General features: G+C 35.0%; 1 protein-coding gene across 1 annotated transcript in view; it reads right to left on the bottom strand.

Moving 5' to 3' along the window:
• hppy (MAP4K3-like protein hppy) overlaps nucleotides 1-17509 on the bottom strand; it is a 63132-nt gene extending 45623 nt beyond the window's left edge. Inside the window, exon 1 of the mRNA XM_073077911.1 lies at nucleotides 17217-17509. Within this exon, the coding sequence (XP_072934012.1) occupies nucleotides 17217-17327 (111 nt within the window). The 5' untranslated portion in view covers nucleotides 17328-17509. The remainder of the gene's footprint in view (nucleotides 1-17216) is intronic.
• Between the last annotated feature and the right edge of the window lie 4325 nt (nucleotides 17510-21834).

Genomic DNA, 21834 nt, shown 5'->3' on the forward strand with positions numbered 1-21834 from the left:
TAACGAAGGCTTTTTTCAGCTCTAAATTTAAAATGTGTTCGATTTAAAGGTGGTAAAAACGTTACAGTCCAACCTAAAATTATAGGTACAATCCGCGCCAAACTGCTAGTCCGCTCTTGAAGTTGTTGCGAGCAGGTGTAGTCATACAATTTGCTGTGGCAACGCGACTCATTTCTATATTCAGAGCGGACTAGCAGTTTGACGTGTAATATACCACCGTACCTATATCAAACGTGAAGCAATTCTTGCGTTATGGTGGAAGTGTGTGAATGCAGTCTAACTTACATATGAGACAGCAATCTTCGTATTACATATCAATATCATAGGTCAAATATATTGGATGACTAGTTTTTGCCCGCGGCTTCGCCCGCGTTTAAAAGAAAATAATATAACATACTAACATACATAAAACTGAAAATTCGTACCTTCAACTTTGCTAAAGATCATCACTTGATCAAATTCATAGTTTGCGATTCAATCCTTACTAATATCGATTTTAATAATCGATGTTTGGGTCCAAAAGATCAATTCTCCGATTAATCGATCTTAGATCGCCATTCCTAGTTCCCGTGGGATTTCCGGGATAAAAACTATCCTATGCCCTTTTTCGGGTCTCAGACTATCTTTGTACAAAATTTCATTAAAATCGGTTCAGTGGTTTGGGCGTGAAGAAGAGACAACCAGACAGACAGACAGACAGACAGACAGACAGACAGACAGACAGACAGACAGAGTTACTTTCCGATTTATAATATTAGTAAGGATAAGGATATTACAAAACCATCAATACGCGGAACCAAACTCGCACTTGTCCAACGCGTCCATATTCCAAAAGTCAGCACGATAAAAGATAACCGCTGCCAATTCGCTATCTTATCTGAACGTCCTTCACGATTAACTTTCACAGTCGGCTCAAAACACTATCTGTTTGTATAATCTTTGTATGATACGTGATACATTTCTCCCGCACATTTACGTAATACATATGATATATAATTGCAGTCCGCAGTAATAAAATTTGTCGACTTTAGTGCTTTATATCGACACAAAGTGATTTATTTATACTTTACTAGCTGACCCGGCAAACGTTGTGTTGCCATATAAATAAAAATATGTTAAGGGTGAATAACCTTTATCACTTAGGGGCATGAAAAATAGATAGTAGCCGATTCTCAGACGTACTGAATATGCATATAAAATTTGGTGAAAATCGGTAAAGCCGTTTCGGAGCAGTACGGTAACTAACATTGTGACACAAGAATTTTATATATAAGATTAACCAAAAAAAGCATGTAGTTCAATAATTCATAATTAGTTAATTCTAAGTAGCATTTTTGTTAACAAGCTTTCTGCTTTACATATACAAAGACGAATACATAATCAAACAGACTCAGAACTGAAATCTAAATTCACCATTAAGGTATGTCTAGCCGGGAATCGAACCCGAGACGCTCTATATGTCAGACCGGTATGGTATTCGTATCTTTAGTTTACATATTTTCGTTTTATTGTAGCGAAAATTTGTATGACTTATTCGATTAAAAAAAATAATAATCTGCATTTGCAATTCATTTCTGTGAAATATAAGCCAAATATAGATTTTCGGTTTATAACCACATCACATAATAGGTATGTCAGTGTTCAGTTATAATTCGAAACTACTGTTAAATGACTAACACCGTTTATTTTTCGTAAAGCCCGTCCGAAATGAACATAGTGACTAATCCGAAGTAGAAAACCCAACTGAAAGCTACCGTGGATTAGGGGAGGGCTACTACGAGGGTGCGTTTTTAAGTCCGCGGAATGGCAGGGTTGGAGGGGGGATTGTCCCTGTAGTTTCGGGACCAGAATAGGGCTACGGTATCCCCTGCCTGTCGTAAGAGGCGACTAAAAGGGGGCTTCCGGGGTTGCGGGCGGTAAGTGTGGGAGCTCGAACCGCTCGGTAAGCGACCCCGGGAAGGGCGGCGGTATGTGTGGTCGCATACCGTCGTACACACCAGATGGTGTGGCGAGCGTCAAGCTCACCTGGGCAGAGCCCGACGGGGCAACGCGCTAAGAGGACTCCGGTTGCGTTCCTTTGGAGATCCCGGAGCCCTCTACGCAGCGCTGAGGACGGCCACCGGGGGGGTTTTAGTGCGGCAAAAATCCCACATAACCCTGCGTCGCTCCCACGGCGCCGGGTACCTTTTGAAGGTTTCCCCCTCGTGAACAAAAAAAAAAAAAAAAAAAAAAAAAAAAAAAAAAAAAAAAAAAAGGGTTGGAGGGGGGATAGCGGGCTCGTTAAGGGCGGTACGTGTTAAGTGACTCATAAATAGTATAAATATAAAGTTTTATCACAATTGCATCATTAGTTTTAAAACTATCGACAATTAAACAACTCAATCCGGAAGAAAATTGGAAGTATGGAGAAAATCGAGCATCGCGCCGTTATAAAGTTCCTTACCAAGCAAGGAAAGTCTGTGCAAATCATAATGGAAGAGATGTCATCGGTTTACGGGGACTCTTGCCCTGGAAAAACGATGGTTTACAAGTGGAACAACCTTTTTAAGCAAGGCAGGGATTCACTTGAAGACGACCCACGACCAGGACGGTCTGTTGAGGTGACCATTCCGGAAACGATAGCGGAAGTCGAAAAATTAGTACTGGAAGATGCTCGGCTAAAGAAGAAACAGCTTGCAGAAATGGTTGGAGTATCGGATACAACCATTTTTAAAATTCTGCATGACCATCTTGGCATGACTAAGGTCAGCGCGCGGTGGGTGCCGAGAATGCTCACGCCGCCTCAGAAACAACAGCGCGTTGAACGTTCCCGTGCGTTTTTGAACCTCTGTGGAGAAGATAAGGATATTGTACTGAATCGAATTGTTACTGGAGATGAAACTTGGGTTCACCATTATGAACCTGAGTCTAAACAAGACTCCATGCAGTGGCACAAAAAGGGTACAGCACCTCCTAAAAAGTTTAAGGTGTCACAATCGGCCGGCAAACCCATGGCGACAGTCTTTTGGGATGCAGAAGGAATTTTGTTAATAGATTACAAAGATAAAGGTGTCTCTATAACCGGAGAATATTACGCAACAATCTTGGAGCGGTTAAAAGAAGCCATCAAAGAAAAAAGACGAGGAAAATTATCCAGAGGTGTCCTGCTGTTGCACGACAATGCGCCCGTACACAAGAGCCGTATTGCACTGGCTGCCCTGCATAAGGTGGGCTTTGATATTTTAAATCACCCACCCTATAGTCCAGACCTGGCTCCCAGCGATTATTATCTTTTTCCAAAAATGAAAAAAGAGCTTCGTGGAAAGAAATTTTCTACAGACGAAGAAGTAAAGGACGCAATTTCCTCGTATTTTTCCGACAAGGACAAAACATTTTTTTATGAGGGTTTAAATAAGTTAATACAAAGATCTGAAAAATGCATTCGTCTTGCAGGAGAATATGTAGAAAAAGAAAAATAATTTTGACATTTTATTTTCGCTCCTTGTCCCTCATTCCGCGAACTTAAAAACGTACCCTCGTATAATAGCAGAGACAATTCTGTTTTACAAGCTTTTATGCAACTTGCTTTGATTACAGAGACTCAAAATCTATACATATAAATAAAATTGGAGTGTCTGTTTTTAATATTGAAATAACCGCCTTTTAATACATTCATTTGAATATACATACGATACATACACCAATTTTTTTTTTTTTAATTCTTGTCTGTCTGTCTGTTTGTTCTGGCTAATCTCGGAAATGGCTGAACCGATTTTAACGGGACTTTTATTGGCAGGCGGCTGATATAATATAAAGTAACTTAGGCTACTTATATTTTAAAACTAGCTGTGCCCCGCGGTTTCACCCGCGTTAAAAAGAAACAACGCGGGTGAAACCGCAGGCACAGCTAGTTTCAAATACATTTTAAACGAGTCAACCCCAACCGATTGAGCTGAAATTTTGCATTGACGTTTGATTTAGAGGACAATACATGATTGCTAAGTGACGTCATTCTAATTCCAATATGGCGGACGGCCTAATTATTGTTTCATGCACCCCCATATCATGTGTCAAAAGGGTTTTCTAAGAAGAATACAAAAAATAAAATGCCGTTGAGTACTAATATATTGTTTTCAAAAACTTTTTGTGATACAGATTGGTAGCTAGGCTACTTTTTGGAAATAAAAAATCAGCTGTAAGAAGCTATTCACACGTAAGTACACCTTACCAATACTTTGGTGGTAGAACCTTCTGTGGTATTTCTGCCTAATAACACTTTCACTTTGACGAATGTGGTAAAAGTGGGCAACCTGAGGTAGGAGTCTATCAGTTTACAAATATGTGTGGTGTGATTAACTTACTGCACCGTAGTCTTATTGTACCTACTCGTATTACTGATACAATCATCATCATCATCAACCCATTACTGTCCTCCTGCCGGTCACGGGTCTCCTCTCAGAATGACAAGGATTAGGCCATAGTCCACCGCGCTGGCCAAGTGCGTATTGCTAGACTTCACGTACCTTTTGAGGTTTTTTTTTATTTATTATTTTAATAAATCTCTCTGGTATGCAAGTTTCCGCACGATGTTTTCCTTCACCGTTTTAGCAAGTGATAATTAATTTCTAATATGCACATAACTTTGAAAAATCAGAGGTACTTGGGATTTGAACCTCGAACCCCTCGATCGAGAGGCCGAGTTTCTTAACCATTTTGCCTTTCACTGACACAATATCATCATAGTGCATAGTAATCATTAACCAAATACTTTATTTACTTCACCCTGTATAAACATTCTTGTTTAATGACTTAAGCTTAGTCTAAGGGTGGATTTTGAAACACAATACATAAGGGTGGCCTGAGAAGCTAGACTTGAAGGGTTCAAATTACTAGCTAGGGGGTAAAAAGTAATCAAAATGCATTGGTTTTTGTGGAAAGTATTCTATACATATCAATAAAATGTATATGTCTGTCTGCGGCAAAATACCTGATCATTTTGAAAATTCATATGCTCATTTACGCAAAAAAAAAACAAGTTTTGTGTGCTTGTGTGTGTGCCAATAACTTGTATACGACTGCATTGATATTCGTGGGAGTTTTTAGTATAAATAGATAATTTTATAGCCAATAATATAGGCTATATTTTATTCCGAAAATATCTACTGATGATATTAATTAACTATTGTAAATAATTAACTTAACTGCATAACTTAAGAGACGTAACCTTGATTCTAGTATATTTATCTGTGATATTTATTTTATTATGAATTTCGCTTCATAACAATAGACAAAGTCTGTCTTTTTTTGTGTGTCTGACAGACATACAAAAAATTACAACTCTATTTTATCTTATTGTTCTCGTGTCTAACGTCAAAGAAATATAATAACATTAAAATTAAGAATAAATAATAAACTATAAATAAATATAAATAATAAACAAGAATTACGTAAATGTGACTGAAATTTGTCACAAAAATACATTGAAATAAAAATATTGCTGAGAATAATGGTTTTCGAGTGTATGTATGTATAGTCGCGAGCATAAATATATGACTATGGACACATTAACAAAAATATCTGTTCCAAGAGCGAGTTCAGTAATATCTACAGATCTACACTGATCCATAGTAATATATTTATGCTCGTAACTGTACTATGTTTGTCTCATTAGCCAACTAACGAGACATACATGATACAGCCCAACAACCTAAACGACTTGACGAATTTTAACATATGAGGCGTCGTTGGCTTCGTCTAAACTCTAAATTGTGACATACGAGTAAGGACTTCATTCTTTTTATAATAATTTCAAATTATTGCATAATATATCTACATACGTACCGTTGTGTAAAAAGAAATATACAAATAATAATTTTATATATCTTTCCTCTAACTCTTATAATAAACATCTACAAGAATTGGACATATTGAATAGCTCAATACTTGCATACAAGCGGGAACTGAAACAGACTCTTGAAAATTGCATTGTGTAACAATTTACTTTTTACTCCTAACAGTGTAAACAATTACATCTTTAAATCTTTATGTATCATATATTAGTGGAAACTTTGCTGATTTTTGTTATGTCAATGTGGAAGTTACTGTGTGCATTAAATTTTGTATGTTTCCCAAATAAAAATAAAATAAAAATACATTTCTTATATTGTCCAATAAATAACAGTAACATATGCGTAACATTAGGCGCTCTACAAATACAGCTATCATAAAAAACGATGATCATAAAAATCGGCAACACCACGTCAATTCCGGCACAGGGCGTAAACCACACCAATAGTAATTGACGGCAATAAAACTAATAAAGGCGGTCGGCGCTAAGCAGGCGTACGTAACGACCTAATTAGCTTTATTGCTGGCGATTTTCACGCGAACTGAACAACTAACAAAGGGTTTTGTTTGTGCGTGGTAGAACCCTTTGTGGTTCGACTCCGGCAGCACCACCGACACACCTATTTCTGCCTCATATCATTAGTGTCAAGCGCTGCTGTGTTCCGGTTTGAAGGGTGTAGTAAGGGTGACATACTTTTCCGAGGCGGTCCAGCTTAGTCCTCAGGAGTAGCGGCGCATCTGAATATCTAATAATATCTGGCGTTGATCACAGATGTCCATGAGCTGCAGTAGCCACTTACCATCAGGTGGACTGCATGTTCATCTGCTACTCCTATATTATAAAAAAACGTGCACTGCACGAGATTCCGTTTAATACCCAGGAATAGGATGAAAAGTAAGCTGGGAGGTAGATCTGGAGGCACCATCGCCACACCTATTTTTGCCTAACAACAGCAATGGCTCGACAGGGAGACATTTACACGAGACGTTTCAAATTAACCCTCGGGGCTCGTAGGTAACGCATTTATGGCCGACCTAAAGTAGAAATCTAATCTTATCATGGATTGACTACTGATGTCCATTGACGGCAATATGCTCATTTACTACTTCTATAATAAAGAAAGGTTAATTTAAAGTTTAAGGGCGGCTACAAACTAGTTGTTTTGCGGCGCGTGGTCGCAACGCGGCTTCAATACTGCGAGCAAAAACGCGTGTTTTTCTTCATCTATCGTGATACCCAATAGACTACTACAACTCGAATCGCGAAATCAATACGCATTGTAGCTCTATAAAATGTATTTAAATCAGAAAACTGCATGCGTCATAACAAATCCAATTGTACACTAATAGATATAAGATATATCCACGGTCAATCCCTTGCATTGATCGTGTGCTGTCTGCAGCTCTGGCGCGCCGTCTCGTCTGCCTTATGATGGAACACTGCAGCATAGCCTCGTTGGTATAGATCAGAGGTTCCCAAAGTTTTCTAGGTCAGGGACCACTTTTATATCACATGTATAATAAAAATAAACTGTAATAATCTAACTGTAACTTTAATTAAAAACTCTATAGGAGCATGCATAGATATACTTTTGTATTTTTTTATTAGTGTGATTGTGAGCTGGCATCTTTTTAACTAGTTCGAATATCCTAGGACAAATATTGTTACTCAAACCTAGTCGAAAATCATCACTTATTATTCACCTCCCGCTAAATTTACCCTTCGCGGACCATAATTCGGCTTCTGCGGACCACCGGTTGAGAACCTCTGGTATAGACACAACCATATATCCTCTTTTATAAGTGCATTGCCAATGAATCACGCCAAAAATGTGATTCATGTTATTTCCTAAACAGGTATTATACAATGACTAAGTGTAATTTTTGTTTAATCGATGAACTATTATTACTATTGACTAACTATTGGACGTGTGTTTGTCTTCGGTCACCCACGCATGGTTTAAGAGCATATGATATTTCAAAATACTCTCTGTTTTTTTATACCTATTAATAATTCTTATAATTATAAATATTTATTATTAATATTTTATTAATATCTGTCGCGTACTAATTTAATAACTAAACTAGTTAATTCCCCCTTGAGACCCTAATTTCTTGAAAACAAAAACATCCTATAACACTATCGATAAAATTGTTTTTTTTTTTTGATATAGTTGTACAGTGCAAATACTTACAATTGAACGTTATGTACAGAATGTACACTACCAGATTATTTTATCCCATAATATACAAACGATTTAATTATTCGTGGCGATCGCAAAAGTGATCTTCTATGGGCTAAATAGAGCAAGATAAATAAAAATATCGTACTAAATACTCAAATATTACTATTTTGTAACAAAATGACTAAGTTAAGTAGAACACTTCGATATTGTTTGCGCTAAGGAAATTCCAAGATTTCCACTTCCGGCTTTACCTAATTCTATTGTTGTTGTGACTTCAAGGCAGAACAGCAAATCGACAATAACGAAGGAAGTTACACTTACAATAAAAGCAAAACCAACATCAATAGTGTAATGTAGCTGTTTTCTACGGAACAATTATGTAAGGCTACGTTCGCACGTGCGTCTAAAAAACCGTCGAATGTGTAGGCTTTTTTGCAAGGACTACCTTTCTGACGTGACGTTTAGTGGTCTCGGGAGTATAGTCCGCGCCAAACTGCTAGTCCGCTCTGAAGTTGTTTCGAGCAGGTGTAGTCATACAATTTGTTATAGCGACGCGATTCATTTCTATATTCAGAGCGGACTAGCAGCTTTACGCGGACTATACAAACCAACAAATTCTAAACATAAACATTAAAATAACGTTTGAATTAACAACACATCTGTGGCTGACCGCACTTAGGACTCTGATCTTATCTGGGGCTGCTTACGGATATCCATGGGCGGCAGTAGCTACTTACCATCAGGAGGACTGCATGCTCGTTTGTTACATTTACTTACATTTTACATAAAAAATATATATACATAGACTTCGCAACTAGGTTCTCTAAAACCCTAAAAACAGAAAAACTCTAAAACAAAAATATCGAATGGGCTCATGACTCTGAAAATAATGTCTTATTACAAAATAAGCTATTGTAGCTAACTTTCTACGAGATACACACTAATTTAGACTACATCTGGATTTATATGCGAAACTAAACTCCGAAATTCTTTCCTTGAAGGCGTTCCTAAGGCCCTAATATACAATCGGATTTGTTAAGTAATCCTTTCATTTCAAGATTTTCTTTCAATGAGCCGAGTTAAGGAGCTATGCGGCTCAAGTAGGCTTTTTGTGTCATTTTATCGATATTAGGCTTTTTAATCAAGAAATATATGAAGGTATCTGAATACTGTTAAATCATGATAAAAGTAGAATAAACGAGGTTGGCACTTCATTTGACCATATGACGACTAAAGTCACTTTGTATTTTTTCAAACACCCATTTTCGTAAAAGTTTCATACTATACCTACCTACCTATATACCTACTAGCTGACCCGGCAAATGTTGTGTTGCCATATAAATAAAAAAATGTTATGGGTGAACAACCCTTATCACTTAGGGGTATGAAAAATAGATAGTTAGTAGCCGATTCTCAGACCTACTGAATATGCATATAAAATTTGGTGAAAATCGGTAAAGACGTTTCGGAGGAGTACGGTAACTAACAGAGTGACAAGAGAATTTTATGTATAAGATTTACAAAAAAAACACACACATCTTTACTAAACATACTAGATAATAGTAAGTAAACATACAGTCATACTATACTGCATATAACCATAATTACGCACTCAAATTAATAACAGCGAGGTAAAGATGAACGCTGCTGTTTCGTTCGCATGAATCACCGTGAATCATGGAGTTACGCTCCGTTGCCCATACGTTTTCAGTCACCGAATGACTGTTTTTTAGTTATTTTGAAAGGTTATATTGTCCTCGGTGTGGTATTATTTATTGTAGTTTATATTGTTGTGCTTTAATAAGAAGAGGAAAGCAAGACCAATCGGATCAACAAGCATACTTCAACCGGGTTGTTAGCACAGCTACACCGGTTTAAAGTGTGAAACAGTATTCCGTTTCGGTGTAAGGGTAGGTTAATTTGAACTTCCTACCTATTACGGTGCAATAGATAAGGCAAAAAAAACGCCGATAATTAGCGGTATCTTGTATGACGACCCCTACATACATATTATGGGGATTTTTTTTTATTTTTAGTCTGTTATACATGCATTGTAAAAATTTCCAGGATCTATCTATTATAGTTCAAGAGATAGGGCTCTGTGAAAGACGATCAGACAGCGGAGGTTTAGTAATAGAGTTCTGATTCTACCTTTTGGGTACGGAACCCTGAAAATGAATTCTTCTACTTGAAATTAATCACTGAGTGGATACTAATGTAGATGATCTTGTAAAGTCATTTAGCCTCAAGAAATCTACATTAAGCGCGCCACAATAGCAAATGAATAATAATTATATTAAATTAAAATTACGTTAATTATATCGCTAATTACCGTTGCCGACATCGATTCTATTAAATATAAAAACTATATAACAATACAACATCGAATACTTGACTGAATAAAAAAACAGTTTTTGCAAAAGTGGCATCTAGTGAAGACTCATCTCACTCACAATATCAAACGGAAGGCCCTTTTAACCTTGTTTCGCGAGTTAGAAGGGCGAGAACAAGGTTTAATTTATGTTCTGAATCAATTTGCACGAGACTTTCACACAAAGGTTTGTAGGGTACATTTACGACAAAAATACGTATACATACTACGAAGGTCCACATTCAAATCCTATGTAAAGAATATCATCATATCGACGACGAATTGGCAATAACTCGTAACTCAAAAAACGCTACTTTACATAAGAAGAAACGCTACTTTAAAAACACATAGAACGTATTGCCACACTTTAATATTTTGCTCAATTTTGACCCTACGGACCTGGTGTCTTAAGGACGACCTGTGATACGTCAATTTAAGTCCAAATATGCAAAAATTGCTTTCGCGTAAAAAATTGAGATACGAGTTATTGCTACTACATCGTCGATATATCAATTGAATATGAATTTGGATGAAAATCTGGAAGTGCGTATAAAATTTAGTCACATGCGGTCATTCATCCAATTGCTGACCGTGTCCGACACTACTGAAAATTTGGAACTATCAAAGTTTTCAGTACAAAGTCTTATAATTAATTGTATATAAACAAACACACACATGGACCCATACACACACATACTATTTGGAACAAATAAATATTCTCGAAATAACACAATTACCTATACTCATAATTATAGTTTTACACACATCATTTCCATCACAAAATGGTTAAAACAATAACGTATTTTAACATGAATAATCAGGAACACATCACTAAAGTCGAGGCCTTGTTACAAATTGTACGTAACAACTAACAAACAAGTGTTCTAAATGGGTACAACCAGGGCCGGATTTTAAGAAGACAAGCGGGACAACTGGCTCGGGCCTCCATACGAGAGAGCTAAGGGCCTCCATACGAAAGGGGGATTGAGAAAAATCTAAATTTCTATAGGTAAGCGAATTTTTGTTTATTTACCAAATTTTCACAATAATACTTGTAGTCAACTAATTACTACTGTTATAACGGCATACCAAAGATACAATATATTCTTCCATAATCATCAACATTTACTACCATACGTCTTTATCCACTTATTTATCTCACTATTATTACAAAAGATATCGCAAAAATCAGATGACATTCTATAACTTAAAGTTACAAGTATTACAGTAAGACTGAATATTCCAAAAATATAAAATAGAAAATTATTTCATAAGTGACGTAAATTATGTGGTACATAAATTGAGTCGTTGTGATGTGTGAAATGTGAACACTACATTTTTTGTTGAAATATGTAGTATATTGAATATTTGTCGGCAATATACTCCTTCAAAGCCGGCGATGCATTAGCGACTCCTCTGGTGTTGCAAATGTCCATAGGCGACGTTGACTACTTTCCATCAGGTAGCACGTCTGCTTTATCGTCAGGTTCAAATATATAAAAAAAAAAATGTTTTTGAAAGACTTGATAGAAAAAATTGTTGCATTTATTCGGAAAATAATAAGGGGCCTCCACACCGAATCCGGCCCTGGGCACGGCATTCTCGTACGTTTGGACAATTATTATTAGCCAATCAATATGATTAACAAGTCTATGCGTTTCCTCATGCAAGATATATTGCAGTGTTTTGTTTTGAAATTGTGTGTAGTGCCGGGCTAAGGTAGTCGGAGGCTCCGAGCGGAAAGTTGGCTATTTTTTTCGATGATCAATACACATTTCACAGATATTGCATACAGATATTTCTTCTATGTGAACATTTAAACCCAGAGCGTTATGACATGGGGCTCTTCAAAAGCCCATCCAAAGTCGGCGATGCATTGGCGACTCCTCTGGTATTGCAAATGTCCATAGCCGGCGTTGAATACTTCTTAACCGTTAGGTTAAACCATAAAAGCGAAAAAAAATCAACTAGTGCTTTTTTAGTTTGAAAGGGTTAGCACATGTTTGGGGGCCCTGCAGGCTCGGGCCGGACCGCCCCTTAGGGTTCGTACACAAAACTGCGATGCGACGTCGCATCGCAAAAATCTGCGAGCTCCCTCGACGCATCGCAAGAACTTGCGAATTGATTCGCATCGCACAGTGGTTGTTGTTGTTGGTCACCCTGAGAGACGCTACGCCGCACGATATCGCATCGCAGCAATTCGCATCGCAATTTTCTGCGTTGCGAATTCGCATCGCGTCGCATCGCAGTTTTGTGTTCGAGCCCTAAGTCCGCTAGAGATAATGTATGAATATATTTTTAACAGGATAATGTTTCTATTTGAATATTGTTTTTGTATTCATATCTATATATGTGTAGACTAGTTAGATGATCATGGCAGTTGCATGTGACTTAAATGTTTACTATACATGTAAATTTACACAATATTCATTTCATGTTCTTTTCAGAATGTTCATTTGACAATGTGTAATGGATATAATCTTCTAATAAATTTTCATTATTCAGAGAGAAAAAGATGTGACAAACTTATTGGGGGTAATTTAATTATATAGGCTATATTTTCATCTCAAAAATATCAAGGGTAGTAATTAAATGAAAGTGCATGAAAACCATGGATGGGTGCAAGTTTTTAGACCTTCTTGTGAAAGTTAAAATTTGTATTATATACAAATTATATTCTACAAGCAAATAATTATTAATATAATATTCCTTAATTATCATAAATAGTTTTGATTAGAACCAATTTAATTTACATTTTAATAAAAATATGAGTTATTTTATAAAACAAAAAGATTTTACACTAAAAGTAGCCATATTAAAAAATCTGCTTTGTTCCCATATTTTTAATAACTTTCAAATTATATTGAACATATATTACAAGCAATTTTTAATACCTATTAACAGAATTATGCTAACAAATTAATTCCAAGCACTATTTGTAGATTCAAGATCAATTCATCAACATTAATTAATTCAAGTTGAATGAAAGTAGAAGTGAGAAATACCGATACATACAGATTCCAACTTTCACTGTGTTGCAAACAGACCTGTTGTTTGTAGGTGGTGCCTGGTAATGTTTTAGATATTCACTCAATTGTGGAAGGTAATGTTTTTTGAGTCAACATGTATATGTCCCATTCTTTGGATCACCCTGCAGTAGAAACGTCTTGACAGATTTCAAGATATGAAGTGGAATTGGATTCGTCTAGAATCTAAATTATGGGTGTCACAAAGGCTACATTTATAAGTCAGGAGTTTTGTTTTATAAAAATTACTAGCTACAAAATAGGTAGAAAATCTTTAACATTCACATTTAACAGGTAGTAGAATCTATATGGTTCAAACAGAGAGGTACCACCTCCACATTATTTGTAGTGTGAAATAGATTTGTGTTTCGGTAGAAGGGTGTGAATGCTGACTGTCTTAAATGTTAGTTGTCAGGAGTAGCAATACACATGTCAAAGTCAAAGTCAAAGTGAAAATATATATTTTAAAGTATGGCCACATTAACCATTTTTTGAACGCGATTTATGTGGTTGATGGCTTGCATGTGCTCTGTGATTGGCTTTAGGAAGAACACCTCTTCCATATGGAGGCAGTTGCAAATGTCCATGAGTGTTCGTGACCGCTTACTTTCAGGAATTGCAGTCCTCTTATGTAAAAATTTCAAGACATGCCATCTGACTTGAGTTTAGCACGAGCATACATAAGCTGTATTTTTATATTTAAAAACTTTAATTCAGTAAAAAGAGTAAAGTATAAAGTAAAAATACAGTAAAAAGTAAATTAATACTTTAGATGAGTAGTAATAACTCTAAATTATTGCCACAATAAAGCTTTGCCACATAAACATTGCCACAAAAGTGCTTGCTACATTATTTTGTAATTTGCTACATTCTTTTGTTCTCTATTTGTGTTGATAACAGTGTTACATAAAGAAAGCCTTATCACAATGCACACATGTTATCATTTTTTATTGTTTGAATCGTAAGGCAATACAAAATTTAAACATGTGAGAACTATTAATAACAATTGTCTCACAAGTATCTTTATCTTGCAATAGAAGATCCAAAAAAATAAATTAATTAGGTAAATGTATAGCATACTCCAACTTTGATGAATCCTACAACAGGTTGTAATTCAGTCAAACCATTTTATGTGCAGAAAACATTACCCTCCGCAGTCAGGTCAAAAGAAAAGTATGTATGGTGTGAGGGTAATTTAATGTACACTTGTATCTCTATAATACATATACAATAATAATAAAGATAGGTGAATCTTTCAGTCTGATTCTCCAAGCACCTATGCCACACCTATTTCTACCCAGTAAAATAGTGTCAAATGCTATTGTTTCTGGTTTCAAGTTGACATCATATACATATCTGCTGACTTACATATGAGACCACCATTTCTATCCTCAGGATCTTCAGATCAGCTTTAGGTAGAACCACTGTTATGTAAAGAATTGCTTACAGATATTTATAGGAGGCAGTGTCTGCTTACCATCAGGTGAATTGTATGAAATGTATGAAAAATAAAGAAACACTAAACTATGTAAATTACATTTTTGTAATATTACAATAGAGCTGTAAACATTTCTAGATTTGGCCCCGACATTGACAGAAATAGTTGTTAGCTATTTGGAGGTTGTCTTTTATGAACAAAGTTATGTAAAAAACGTCTAGTTATCTTGGTAAAGATCAGCCAACTGTAGAAACTAGATTAATGATACTTTACAGTAGACATCTAAATTACGAATTCTGGATATCTACACTAATATTATAAAGAGAAAACTATGTTTGTTTGGTTGTAATGAATAGGCTCAAAAACGATTGGACCGATTTTAAAAATTCTTTTACCATTCGAAAGCTACATTATCCATGAGTAACATAGGCTATATTTTATTGCACGCCTCATAAGCGAAGCGTTGGGGTTGTGCTCTACTCTCGACATTTCAAAAAAAGCAGTTTTCTCGAAACTGAAATTGATTTTTTGTTATTTATATTGCACTTATAGGTTAATTTGAGTGCACTAATATCAAGTCAAATAATTTATTTACATGAAATATATTTGATAAATAGATTTTGAGGCGATACAAAGTTTGCCGGGTCAGCTAGTATTTTATATATCAAGTGGCAAATGATTATGCAATGCACCAGTTGCTAAGTGGTCACTGCCACCTGGACACCTGTAATGGATGCCTTGTAGAACAGGCTCTACCAGATGTGCTGCCACTCTTCAATATTAAGATGGTGACTTCATATATAAGTAATCTGTTGTGGGTCCGGGTCTATGCTTATGTCTTTTTGTATATACTATGCATTTGTAAAACAGAAGACAAGAGTATGATTATTTTATCTATTTAATATAAGCTTTCACCTACTACTCTACCCACTTTCTATATATTTATTCTTCTTATATCCACTTGTAACTGTAAATAATTTACCCATATCTCTATAGAGCTTCTATTATGTGTGTAGGTTTCATACATTAATGAATACTATTAAAAACTTAAGAAGTTATTTGTCAAACATCCTTAAGTAATTTAAAAATATACCAAGAAAACAAAGCTCTATCAAACAAAGGAATAATTCTTCTATAAACAGAGATCAAATGTTTCAAGTTAAATCATCTATAAATATGTCAGCATAAGATTAATATTTACAAAAATATATTTTCATTGTGTCATCAAAACTAAACTATGTTTAAAAGAGATGCATAAATTATACTGGCATCCATGTATAGATTTTATAGTAGTAAGTGGGTCTTAAAGATTGTTCGCCAGAATCTCCAATTGAGATCTATGTTTATAGACCTCACAATGACATCACATGGCATCTTAAACAATAAATTAATGGTGTTTGGTAGACTAATCTAGCAGTCACTTTGTTATGCACAATAGTTTCAATTTGCACTATGTAAAAGTCATTTTTAACTGACTTCAGAAGAAGGATTTACCTACGTTCAGCTGTAATTATAAATTCTTTTGTTTAAGTATTTTTTTATGTATTTTATTTTAATAATAGTATTTTATTAATTCGAAAAAACATTAATATTATTAGTAATATAATAGTATTATATTATTCTCTCTTATCGAAATATAGACATAATGAAAAGTTCTTCACTATGAATATTGGAACACTAGTAGTTTAATAGACGCACACAAAGACAAATTCATAAACACCCAGACCCAGAAGAAGTATGTAATTTTGACCACATACTCTTATTCTATTTCATAGACAAGACTATGTTAGGTTTTGGTATACAGTGTAGTTATTGTCTTTAATTGTGAAACTTCTTGATGGTATCCAGTGATTGAAAGCAACGATAGTAAATAGTTAACTGGAAGGAATCCCAATTCATTTATAAGAATTTTAGGAACCAAAGACAACCCTTACATCTCTAATATCATAAATAAATGTAATATTAATCACAATTTAAGCTATATTACGTCTATACTATAGTAAGTATAGTATATTCTACGTCCTAAGTGTAACTTCACGTCTTAACAAGTGCATACAACCGAGAGATGTGCCGCGACAGAACTTTAATATCGGAGACAAAGCAATTTATATAATTGTCACATGGGTGTGTTCCAACGTAATCATAAACAAATTTTCGCACCAAGGTCGCTGCCGACGTTATTAAAAATGCGCTCGCAGTACCCGCGAATACCAATCATATCCACTGCAACCACATACGGCACCCACATATATGGGACGTAGCGAATACCGTTACCATTCAGTTACACACACAATGAATCACCACCGAACTTATAACAGTTTAATTAGACGGCGCGATAAAGGAAAATAGAGTTTAGAAAGGTCCCCTACCTTGTACACATCGCCATAAGTGCCCGAACCAATCCTCTGGACCAACTCGTACTCATCTTGCGGATTCCTTCTCGATATATCCGAACTTAAAACACCACCACTATGCGCCATAATCACTAGCGAACACTATTCTAACATTTATTTACACTTTCATCTCATTATTCACATAATTATAACACAAAAAGTCGACAAATTAATTATTTTTTACAACACAAACTCGACATCTTCACCTGACGTCTGCCACCACAGAATAAATAACTAAATAATGTCACGCACGCACGTCACCTACTGCCTGCGATCCGCCACTAAAAATGTTGCCACAGTTGTAAAGCAGATTAGGAAGATAATAAAATAAACTTGTATTTTGCTTTAATTTTATTATTTCATAAGACACAATTTTATGGTATTTTGTCCACTAAAAAGGCTTTGTATTAAGTATATTAAAATTTTGTAAATTAATTAGTTCTTTGCTTTAACAAAAGCTATGTTGGGCATAAACTATCCATAGACAAATATGGTTGCAAGTTGAAAGAGCGCCACCTGTTCCCACGTATTTTTAAATAGCTTAGCTACTATAACCAGCTTCGAAGGGAGTGAAGTATTAGCACCATAAGAGGAATACTATACCTACTATGTATAGGTGTTCTGTGCTATATACGAGGCAATTAGAACTCGTCATTAATATTTATGACTGTTCTTCGGCTAGTCCAGGTCTTCTCTCGGAGTGAGGATTTAGGTCCATCGTGCTGGCCAAGTAAGATAGGAATTCACACACCATTGTAAACTTTTTTTAACGTGGAAGCGAGTGATATTAATTAACATTCGAATACGCACGCAATTTTGAAAAATCTATGGACTGAGACTCGAACTAACGACCCCCACAGACTGAAAAGCTCTTTATCATCACTAGGCATCGTTGATAAACCAGAATTATTTTCTTACATTGATGTCGGTTCCATCCTTGCACACACTTCACGATTTTATCAATATATATTTAGATAGTTATATGAGTTCGTACTCTTGTGTGTATGTACTTTTAACGAAAATTAGCACTAATAAGTTTTTTTAATATCCATAAAATAGGGGATAAAAGCATTGCAGGTATAGTGCGCGTTATACTGCTAGTCCGCTCTGAATATAGAAATGAATCGAATCACCATAGCAAATTGTATGACTACACCTGCGTCAATTTCAGAGCGGACTAGCAGTTTGGCGCGGACTATAAATAAAAAATGTACAAATAAAAGTCAAACAAATGTTAAATGGTATATTTATTACAATCCAATATCTCCGATCGGCATTGGCGTAACGAGTTACAAAATTTGTTTAACGCCGACCCAATATAACCCTAACACTTTATAAAATTATATAATCTTTTGGTTCAATCCATTAAGTGCACTTTTCAAACGTTTATGACGTAAATGCTACTCTCACACGCCTGCGGAAATTCTAAATTTCCAAATTTTACACTTTTCGTGAGCATTCGTACACTGTTTGCTAAATTCAATGAGATGTTCTTTAAAATGTGATAGTAGACAGAACTTCATCGTTCAAAACCAGAATCCAACACAGTGTTGATATAACATGCAGTCATTATGTTAAATCATTGATATTTTTATTAACATTGCGATAAATAAGTAGTTAAGCCATCAATCTGCCAATATCATATCACCCGCATGAATGCACTTTTACATTGATATCTATATAAAATGTTGAATGCCCTTTACATTATACAGTTTGGCATACACGTAGGTGGTCGAAACAACACTAGACATGCTGTGTTGCCAACTTTAAAAGGGTATTTAACCCCACTTTAAAAGTGTAAATACCACGGAGGGAAGCTGCTTTTACAAATTTTCATGTCCGTCATGTAAAAATGAGCTAATATCAGAAATTTATCGTAAGAAAAATATAGGAATAGCTATGCAGGCATTGGTTTATATTATTTGTTCGTCAGATAACAATGTAAAGGGCATTTTGATATACAGAAACACATGAGACATTAATGATAGAATTCGCTCGTTTGACCAAGTAATTAATATATTACATTAAAATGAAGTATAATCACATCGGACGACAGAAGAATGATTAAAAATATCTAATTCCATGCTACAATATGTAATATACAAGTCACATTACTGAGAAGTGAGTAGCAACAACGATTTTGTTTATATTTAACAATAATCAATGTATTAACATTAGTTAAAAAATCTTTACTCTTTCATAAATAAGCTCTTTGTAGTCAGCGTGTAGTGAATTTAACTTAAATACCCACGAGACCGTAGCAAATAAACGTAATCGATTTTTTATTTTATTTTTTTCGTATAGCAACACCAATGATATGATCACGTGTTATCAGTTCGACGTGACACCATATTATTATTATTATTATTATTATTATTTATATTTGTATTTTTTTTTCGATATTTATATTTTTAATTTTAATAATAATAATTACATAAATAATATTAATTCTTCCACCGTTTATTTTTTGTACTAAACTCTAAGTTTTTATTTACAGTGAAACAATCAACGCACGTTTTATTTGGTAAAAGCGCTTAAAACAATGATAGAGGTATGAAACAAAAACTTTAGGAAGTCGACAGCGAGAACAGTGTGGTGTGAGAAAGGAATACATTGTGACAATGGGAATAGATGAGACGATTGACAAATCAAATAGCTAACAAACATTTCAACGAACATACATGCTTTGGCACTAACACCATATCTACACGGAAAGAAAAAAAAACATTATTATTTTTCAATGCATTAACATTACATTTTTTTTTTAAAAGATGGAAGTGAAACCGTCGTTTAAACGCTTCGTTTAATTTTTTTAATTAATTCAAACACATTTACAAATTTAACCTATTAAATCTAAAGTTTCAAACAAATATACACACACGGACAACCTAACTCGTATTAAAAATGATAGAGATCTGTTCAAATATGGACTGTCGGTGCGGACACATCTTTCATAACGTCTTATTATTAATTTTCGACATCAATTCATTGCTGTCCCACAGCTGGGCATGGGTCACTCTCAATGGGTTAAATCCATAGTGCGTATAGGTACAATAATTTTAAAAAAAAATCTCAAACATGAGCGAACCTTGGAGAACTTTTTTTTTTAACTAAAAGTCTCAAGTGAGTACATGGATCACGACATTTTCCTGTTTACCACGTAAAACAAGCGATATTTAATTTCTTATACTAACGAACATAACATTGAAAACTTAGAAGCGCTTGCTTGGGATTCGAACCTGGGACTCCGACATTACGAAAGATGTGTTTCCGCTTAATATTATAGCTTTCTAATCGTAAATTAATCATGCGAATTGCTAAGAAAATTTAAGTCGAATTATTTTTTTTTGTTTTAGTTTCGACTACCACAAATAACAATTCATATATAATTCCCAAGATGTACTTTACAAACGCAATGCCCAGCAGTGGGACAGTCGGGTTGTTACTCCGCACACCTTTGAGAACGATCATTTGTGCGTAACGGGGATCGAACGCTGGACCTCTGGAGCATTTCGCCGAACACATAACACCGTTCAGGCTAACAATTTTCGATTAGAAAGCTTTACAAAAAAAAAGTACCCAAATTTTTTGGAGCTACCTGTTTGTTTATGCAAAATAAATTACTGACACTATTGATCATAGATTTAAATCACAAAAACGCTCTGAACACATAGATTGTACATATTTTTTCTATGTGACATGACATTGAAAGTTCATAGGAAGATTAGAGAAGAAATATGAAATGATTAACCGAAGTCGTGATAACATCATTCCTACTGTTGGGCACAAGTCTCCTCTCAGAGTGAGAGAGATTAGGCCATAGTCCACCGCGCTGACCAAGTGCAGATTGATAGATTTCATACCCCATTGAGTATTTTTTAAACTCTCAGGTTAGTTTAAGTAAAACTGATAATTAATTTCTAATACCCACATAACTTTGAAAAATTAGGTGTCTGGATTCGAACCTCGGACTTCATTGCGAGGGCGAGTTTCAAACCACTAAGCAAGCTATCACTGCTTTTCTATAAATATTATATTTTATATGAAACAAGTGACGTCACTAAATATGTATCGATATTTCAGAGTTGATATACAAAGCGTTTCTGTGATTCAAATCCACGCTTACAATTAACACCACTACGATGAAGTGAGAACCACACATCCATTTACCTATTCAATTAATTATTTAATTACCTAATCAAAAAATACATAATAACCAACGTCAAAGAATTAACTCTAATGGTAATAATAAGGGGAAAAAAGGTGTCTTAAAAATTAATAGTAACATTAAATAAAAGGATTAAAATTACAAAAAAAAAATAGAGGAAAAATAAAGGCTGAAAAGTCAATCGCGAAACTCATTTGGAGCATCTACCTACACAATACAGAAATATAAGTTACTCTCTGTGTCGAATAAATAGTTTCTTTTTTTTTACTTTAATTATTATTATTATTATTTAAATTTTAATCCATTTCACTAAACTACGCGTGAGCAAAGCGTCCATTGTATATACTTAACGCATCACTATTAATTTGGAATTTGTGGAGGCGAAACGGCCCTAGACACGCTATAGCATCGGCGATTCGCGTTTCG

The sequence above is a fragment of the Epargyreus clarus genome, unplaced genomic scaffold (genome assembly GCF_041222505.1).
Source record: "Epargyreus clarus isolate Ecla_fem2 unplaced genomic scaffold, WU_Ecla_fem_2.2 ptg000011l, whole genome shotgun sequence".
NCBI lineage: Eukaryota > Metazoa > Arthropoda > Insecta > Lepidoptera > Hesperiidae > Epargyreus > Epargyreus clarus.